The following is an 8,698-nucleotide window of genomic DNA, read 5'->3' on the forward strand; positions in this document are numbered from 1 at the left end:
GAGCTGGAGGTGCATTTTTCTATTCAGTACAGTTATAGCCATTCTTTTTTTACATTTTTTTGCACATACAAATTTATATCCAGTATACAGTACATTACTTTTTATATACAGTGCAATTCGTACAGAGAAAAGGAAATATTTCAGTCCTCTTTTTCTACTTTCCCCCTTCACCTTCAATATACAGTATATATAATAACAATAGATTTTCAGTTAACATAGCATTCATTATTTCTATTCTATGTCATTTTTATAATACTAGTTGGTCAATTTTTTCCACGATTACCTGAAAGCCTGCCTGTTACCTTCCCTGTCAGCTATCATCTGTTTCATAGTGTAGTTAAATTGCATACCTTGTAGAATTTTCTAATATGGAAGGAATTCTGTCATCCAATTCCTAGCAATGAATGTATGTGTCACTGTTAGAATATGAATATTTTTATGTTTTCCTATAACAAGGTTTAATCTCAGTGATATTAAAGCTAGGGCAGATTACCAAATGATCTGTAGTAACCCGATCCACAATCAGAAAACATTCCAAATCTTTATAGTTAGTTATGAATATTATTTTTTACTACAATTAAAACTAATTCTTACCATTTTCCTAGAGAAATAAAGTTTTTATATTTTTCTGTCCACATAGCAGGGTGGAAACCTGTTTTTCCAGGATAAGTTAATGTTTTTTTGCGGCCATTTTGGGTTCTATATGCCTTCTTAACTAACTTATTATTCCATTTTTGAGATGCAGGACAAATACACAAAACAGCAGTGAATGCTGTAACAGTAATAAAAATCAATACCACAAGTTAAATAACAAGCGTATTACCCCTCCCCCCCAAAAAAAAATAAAAAATCTGGGCATAGCAAAGGGTTAAATGTCTAGTAACAGATTTGCATCCATTCTCTCTTGGCCTAAAGGTCTGTGGATTATTTGGATTGCTGCTGTCATTTAATATTGTCCTGTTTGTGGCGATGGAATTCTGGGCTGTTATGGGACAGGGGCTCTTTAGATGCCTATTTGGCCTTTCTCATTTTCTGTATGTCACAAAGCATTGAATTGTGGCACTAGCATATTTTGAGCCTATCCCCAAAAACTGACCTCCTAAATTTAATGCATGTTTCCTCTGTTTTGGCAGCTACACCCTGATGTTGCAATGCTGGAGTCCACACCCTGAGGAGCGACCGACCTTCTCCCAGCTGGTCAGTGAGATGGAGGTCATCTCTAACTCCTTATGGGGCGACCACTACATTAATCTGAATGTCACTTATGTCAATCTGGACCGTGACCAGTTCTACCCACCGGCACCACATGGCTCAGAGGACGAGCTAATGAATGCCATTACTGATGAGGAGGAAGAGGAGGATGGAGCAAATGGAGTAGTGTGATCATTGTGTGACTCAAGCATCATAAGTTCAGTGGACTCTCCCTTTTGATTTGTTTGCACAATATGGGATACAATAATAGGATGAAAGCTGCCAGCAGAGAAACAGCAGTAGTGTGGGCAGCGCTGGACATAATAAGTAAACTTTCTGCAGCCTCACCTTGTTGAGGGTCTTGTGAACTGACAAAATGCCAATACCCAGTATCCGATGTTCTTTTGGCAGGGGTGGGGGTGAAAGACAAACTGAAAGCAACAGCCGAATCAAATCCTCACTCTGCGACCACCCAATCTATTGTTAGGCTGCTTATGTACAGTAGGTGATTATGTTGCTGCGCTTTCCTTTTCTAGGCAATGCCCAGTGACTTCAGTGTCTGTGGTCGGGGATAATACTTGAATTAAACGGGGCTCATTACTCTATGTACATATCATTACCAAGAGGAATATTTTTGTACAAAGATTTTGAACAAGATACTTTCTTGCCCTCATGTTGAGAAGTGAGAAGATTTGTAAATAAAGGAAATTTTACTTTCTTATGTCCGCTATGTATAATTTTAAAGTTTACTGAAGTTGGGGTCTGGTTGTAGAATTCCACTTTAAAGTGATACTGTCAAGCCTATTGTTATAGGTCTTTATAAAACTTGTCTGTGTCGTCTTTTTGCTCTAAAACTGCTTTGTTTTATTGGTGGACAGTGTCACCTCGGCAGTTGGGCCCTAACCCCACCCAGGAGATGGGGCCCAGCTGCTGTGAAGCCCCCCCAGTTGACTCTTTTAACCAACGAAATGAAGGAAGCGTAAAGGAGGTTACAGTAGCACTTTAAAGAATTGGTTCCTTAAGACCACATGTGGCCAAAACAAATTGGAGCAATGAATGATGATATGGAGAAACTGTGGATGTCTTTATTGAACTCAAGCTTTATTGAGCTCAAGCTCAAATTTGCGCAGAAATCTAGTCTAAAAAGTGGGAGGGACATGGCCTATGCACCAGAAATACTTCAATTTACTCTAGAGAACTGCATATATTGTAGCTGAAATGTACACTAGCTTAAAGGGGTAGTGCGGCGGTAAACAATTATTCACAGAATAACACACATTACAAAGTTATACAACTTTGTAATGTATGTTATGTCTGTGAATGGCCCCCTTCCCCGTGTCCCACCACCCCCACCCGTGTACCCGGAAGTGTGGTGCGCTATACATACCTGTCACGTGCCGACTCGTCTCCGATCTTCAGTCAGCGATGTCGTCTTCGGCCGAATCCCTCAGTCCGTCCTGAGTGCCGGCCGCCCTCTGCTGCGTCATCGGCTGCTCAGCCACGATTGGCTGAGCATAACTGTGCTCAGCCAATCGCGCCTGAGCATCTGATGACGCTGAAGAGGGCAACCGGCACTCAGGACGCTCGGAGGGATTCGGCCCGGCCGTCTGAAGACAACATCGCTGACTGAAGATCGGAGACGAGTCGGCACGTGACAGGTATGTATAGCGCACAACACTTCCGGGTACACGGGTGGGGGGGGGTTGGACACGGGGAAGGGGGCCATTCACAGACATAACATACATTACAAAGTTGTATAACTTTGTAATGTGTGTTATTCCGTGAAAAATTGTTTACCGCCGCACTACCCCTATAAGAGCTAGCACACATTTCAATATGCAACTGCAACTGCAGTGGCTGATTCATTAAGAGGTGTTTTGCAGGGTTCAGTATTGGGTCCACTTCTTTTTAATATATTTATTAATGACCTTGTAGAGGGGCTACAGAGTAGAATTTTAATATTTGCAGATGACACTAAACTTGGTAAAGTAATCATCGCAGAGGAAGATAATTTTATATTACAGAGAGATTTGGAGAAGCTAGAGGCTTGGTCAGATAAATGGCAAATGAAGTTCAATGTGGATAAATGTTAGGTTATGCCATGGGCCTTAGAAATAATAGGTATAATTATGTGTCGGATAATAAAACACTTGGTAAAGCTGCTTCCGAAAAGCAAATGGGTTACTCGTGGACAGTAAACTCAACTTTAGTAAGCAGTGCCAGGTAGTGGCTGCCAACGCTAATAAAACCAAGGGATGCATCAAAAGAGGCATAGATAAATCTGCACCAGCTTTAAGCTAGAGTTCATTTCAGCTTTGATTTACGCCAGCTTACTGATGTAACTGAAATCAATTTAGGGAGGACACATGAGCCACACCCCATTTACACCAGGCTCTGCCCACTGTGTGAAAGGTGCCTAGTGCTGTAGAAATCCACCAAAAAGTCTCTCAATTTTTTTTTTACAGTTGAAAACGGTCATAAATCAGATAAATTTCCCCTCTGTGATATTTTAGAGAGTGTTTTTCATCCTATTGAAAACATCAGAATTTCTGCCTTTCCTGTCAACATGGAAATATTTTGCTTTTCAACAATTCTACCATCTTGTACATAATGGTTTGCCCTTCGATAACTTCCCCCACTGAACCTCTATTGTCAACCCCTTTCATTCCCCTAAAATCCTGCCTGTCATTGGGAAAGTAAGGGGGGAGCTACTCGTCTAGGGATGGGATGTTATAACTATCAGGGTTAGCGACCACAGCACCATTACAGCCCAGTTGCATATTTTTCATCTAGCTGCTTCTGTGTCAGTTTGGCTTCATTTTAGTAGTTTCCTCTTTTCTGTCTTCGTCACTTTTGTTGTAATCTTTGGTAATGAACAATACAGTATGTGCTTGAATCATCTAGCTTCTTTTGTACTTCAGGGGGTAAAACCTGCTTTATCATAAAGTAAAAGAGTTTGTGATGCCCCAGTTTTCTTCCAGTCCTGTCCTACTTCGCATCTCCACTTTCTCTACATTTCTTCTATATAATCAATTGAATCTTGTCCTTCTTTCATGTGGGTGCTTATTAGATTTTTAAGATCTCTTTTGTCTGGGTATAGCTGCCTTACAGCATCTCATACCCTCTGCTGATATGGATTAAATGTGTGCCTTTGTGTGCAGTCTTTATTTAATGTGACTTGTAGAATCCATGCTATTTTAAAATCCTCGTTTGTTTAAGGACCTATACTTTATTCATCCTAGGGATTTAAGGTCTCCAAATACCAGAAATTATCCTGCAGTTGTTTATTCAATTATAAAATTCAACTCACTATCTCCCCCTGACAAAATGGGTTAAGATTGTTTTCATCACAATTTGTATATGTGCATGGAGCATACTAGTCTATACAGTTATCTTTTGCACCTGAGCATTGCATGAGTATTTTTCTATTGTTCTAATGTGTAACTATATCCAAGTCAGGAATCTACTATGTCTTATTATATCTTCCTTTTATTTATTACTTGCAGTGCACCTGTAGCAACCCTGGATCTATCTGTTTCTTCCCCTTTTGTTTCTTCTCTTCTTACTTCTTCACCATCACTCTCCTTAAGGGCCTTTTACACTGGCCAATTATCATCTCCTGGGGCCCATTTAAAAGTGACACTGATCAGTCAAGGACTTGGCAAATGCCTGATCCATGGCTGATTGGATCTTTAAAACAAGGTACAAAATTGTTGGCCACACACTGTCCTGTATAAACAGGGGATGTGAGGCCTGTAACGATAAAAGGAAACTGACCGCAGTGATATGTGCTCCTACTTTCCAGATCATGGTAGTATACACTGTAGTGTCCAGGTACACAAGGTCCACTAAGTTTTATGTCACCTGAATAAAAGTAAATCTGTCAGGTGTCACACGAGGGGATTACGCTGCTGTTAGCACTTTCACCCCCCTCACCAAGTGTGCCAAGGGTTAACTGTGCTGTTTATGTTTCTGACCAATCACAGGTGCAGGTACCACATACAGCTCTTAGCCTCTAACACTGCTTTGCTCTTTCCTTCTTACAGGCCCACCAAAAGTAGGTTAGACCTGTTCACCCCAATATAAGCTTAGTTTATTCAAGGTGGGAGGTCTTAGTTAGTTAGTTCTGGAGTTGGAGAGACTAATGGCCCTATTCCATGAGCCGTCTAGAGGAGCAAATGATCGCTCTCAGCCCTCGTTTGCTCCTCGTTCCCCGCTCGCTGCCGCCGCTATTCAGCGCGGCAGCAGCGAGCGGGAGGGGCGGCGGGGAGCTGCGGGGGGGCTGCCCGGGTGATCGCTGATCGTCCGGGCAGCCCATAGCATACAGCAGCGTCTGCTGCCGCCGCCCATTCAACGGAGCGATGGCAGCAGATCGCTGCTTTATCAGTCGCTTGTTTTTCAACATGTTGAAAAACAAGCGACTGCAACGATCAGTCGACATGAACTATGTCGGCTGATCGTTGCACTCTATTCCACAGGTCGATTATCGTCCGTAGCGGTCGATATCGGCTGAATACGGACGATAATCGTTCCGTGGAATAGGGCCTTAAGGCAAGAGAAAGGAAAAGATTTCTTCTATGCGGTACTAAACCCACAGGAGGGGTAACCATCCTGTAGGGAAACGTAGTCCACGACAGGTATCCTTCTCCAGTTTTCTCAAGATACTCAAAAGAAATCAAGGGACTGATCCGCAGTAAGATAAAGGGAACAAGCTAAAGTATCTTACTTATCAGGCAGTCTGTTACGCCCAGTTGTATGGGCCTAGAGCTTGTAATACCCAACTTGGCACTCCCTGAACTGGTTGGGCAGAAGTCTGTTGAATACGCGAGTACGAGTATTCTCTTCTTCGCACTAAGTACTATTTTTTACAAACTCCGTTTAAGCTTCTTCCTTGGACAAGGCCCACAAGACGGTCCCTGTACCTTCTTTAAGTCAAGCTACACCTCTGCTTCTGCTCAATACCTTCTTAGTCACTACCTCATGTTTCTTGCCTCTATCTTCCTGAGCCCCACTAACCAACCATATTACAGGGGATCAACACCTGCACAGATCACTTAAATTTCTCTCTCCTGAGCAACAGATGGATATCCTGCTGGAAGGACCAGCGTAGATGCCATACTGACCAAGCTGCGGGCTGAGTTTGAGATCCAGTTGCCCTTGGAAGTAAGACTCAGATTTTATAAAAGGCACCAGAAGCCAAGTGAGACTCTCAGAGACTATGTACTTGCACTACACACTACTTTCAGAGCTGTATGCCAAATAGACACCTTCACTCCTGTGAATGCAGAGCGGATTATTCTGGACAGGTTTATTGAAGGTGCCTCTCTCTCTTCCATTCCTCCCTAGGTGTGTTGTCCAACAAGCTATTCAGAAACTCAGCGCTCAACAGAAGTTTGCCAATACACAGGGAGTGATTTGCAGAGTCTGGTGCCGCGCATGACCAGGGATAGAGAATGAAGACTATGAAGCCTATCTACACCCCATTGACATGAATGGACATCCACTGGTAAAAGAAGCACACAGCCTTGTTACTGTCTCCAACAGGAGAGTGACCCGTGCGACTTGTCAACCTCAGTAACAGTCCAGCCCGGCTCCCCAAGTACCATGCAGTAGCTGAACTATGCCAGCTGAACCCGAAAGACGTACTAACCGGGAGTTTCAAGGCAACCCAAAAGTCAGCCAAAGCACACTCAGCCTCTGAACCTACCACATCGCCTGGTGGTCTGACTTGAATGTAGGGGATGTCAACATGCCTCCAGAGCGCATCAAAGGAGTCCTGAACCTGGTAAAAAAAGCATCATCAGGCGTTCAGTAAGAATGGATTATGGGAAAACTACCCTGCTGCAGCACCACATTGACACTGGAGACCATCCGATTATCAAAGAGCGTCATTGCCCCTGGCTTTAGCAATGTACCAGCCAGTAGAAAAAAAACTCATCCAGGAGATGAAAGATGCCAAGGTGATCCAAGACAGACAAAGTCCTTGGGCTGCACCAATAGTCTTGGTCAAGAAGAAAGATGGCACTATCCGCTTCGGCGTTGACTATTTGAAGCTCAACAGCATAACTCATAAGGATGCCTATCCTCTCCCCCAGATAGAAGAGTTGCTCACTGTATTGCAGTCTGCATCCTACTTCTCCACACTCGATCTGACCAGCGGATGCTGGCAAGTCCCCATAACGCCTGAAGACAGGGAGAAGGAGGCATTCATAGCTCCCTTGGGACTGTTCAAGTTCACAGGCATACCATTTGGCCCGTGTAATGCCCCTGTGACTTTCCAGCACCTCATGGAATGATGTCTGGGCCACGTCAACTTTCAGAGCCTACTGCTATACCTAGACGATGTTCTTGTCTACTCTCGCTCCTATCTGGACCACTTACAGCATTTGGCGGAAATCTTTAGCATACTAATATCCCAAGGCCTAAAGATCAAGCCATTGAAGTGCCATCTGCTGAAGACTGCAGTTGTGAAGGACTGGCCAACTTCCAGAAGTGTGAAAGATGTCAGAAGTTTCCTGGGGTTTGAGGGCTATTTCTGCTGCTTCATCCCACACTGCACAGATTGCTGCGCCCTTGATAGACTTGCTGTGCGGATGCCCAAAAGTGATTATTGGTAAAAAGCTCCTCATTGACTCACAGGAGGAGCAATAAGAAGCTTTTAAAACACTTAAGGCTTGCTGACACAGACCCACATTGTGGCATATCCAGATTACACAAAGCCATTCCAGTTGTACACCAATGTCAGTTACCTAGGGCTTGATGCTGTCTTGTTTCAAGTTCAAGACAACAAGGAACGAATCATTGCCTACGCCAGTAGAAGCCTTAGAGAAAGTGAAAAGAATGACCAGAACTGCAGTTCCTTTAAGCTTGAGCTCCTGGCATTAGTCTGGGCTGTGACCGAAAAGTTTAAAGATAACCTGGCAGCATCCAGCTTCAGTGTCTACACAGATAACAATCCTCTGGCGCACCTCAACACTACTAGAATTGGTGCCCTTGAGCAGAGGTGGGCTTTCCGACTGGCGAACTACCACTTCACCATCAAGTACCGCAGTAGGAAAACTAATGTGAAGACCAGTGGGAGGAGGTCGAGATACCCCCTCTTTTATGACTGATTTGCCCATCAAGGGGTAGCTACAGTCAAGGTAACGGAAGAAGGTCCCAAAAAAACCCTATCAAGACTCATCAAGATGGAAGACCTTACAGGTTGAAAGCTGTGTTCTTGGAGAACTCCAGGACTACCTGCTGACAGGCAAGTTACCACTTTAGGTTACGCAAAGCCTACACTGATATCAAGTTACACAGGCTTTGGCGCCAAAGAAAACGCTTGTTCCTGCAGAGAGGCCTTAGGATTACCCTGGACCCTACCACAGACCAGCAGATCCTCATTTCAAGGCGAGATTCCAAATTCATCCTGGGTGTCATGACCATTCTGGCCACTTTGGGGTCTACAAGACCAAAACCACGATTCAAAGGCGATTTTACTGGGTCAAAATAAGAGCAAACATTG

At 43.7% G+C, this 8,698-nt stretch overlaps 1 protein-coding gene across 1 annotated transcript in view; it reads left to right on the forward strand.

The window, feature by feature from the left end:
• The window catches only part of MST1R (macrophage stimulating 1 receptor), a 32,050-nt gene extending 30,138 nt beyond the window's left edge, over window positions 1-1,912 (forward strand). The window contains exon 22 of the mRNA XM_069966518.1: window positions 1,134-1,912. Within this exon, the coding sequence (XP_069822619.1) occupies window positions 1,134-1,383 (250 nt within the window). The 3' untranslated portion in view covers window positions 1,384-1,912. The remainder of the gene's footprint in view (window positions 1-1,133) is intronic.
• Window positions 1,913-8,698: the final 6,786 nt, after the last annotated feature.

This window comes from Dendropsophus ebraccatus, chromosome 4 (assembly GCF_027789765.1).
Source record: "Dendropsophus ebraccatus isolate aDenEbr1 chromosome 4, aDenEbr1.pat, whole genome shotgun sequence".
NCBI lineage: Eukaryota > Metazoa > Chordata > Amphibia > Anura > Hylidae > Dendropsophus > Dendropsophus ebraccatus.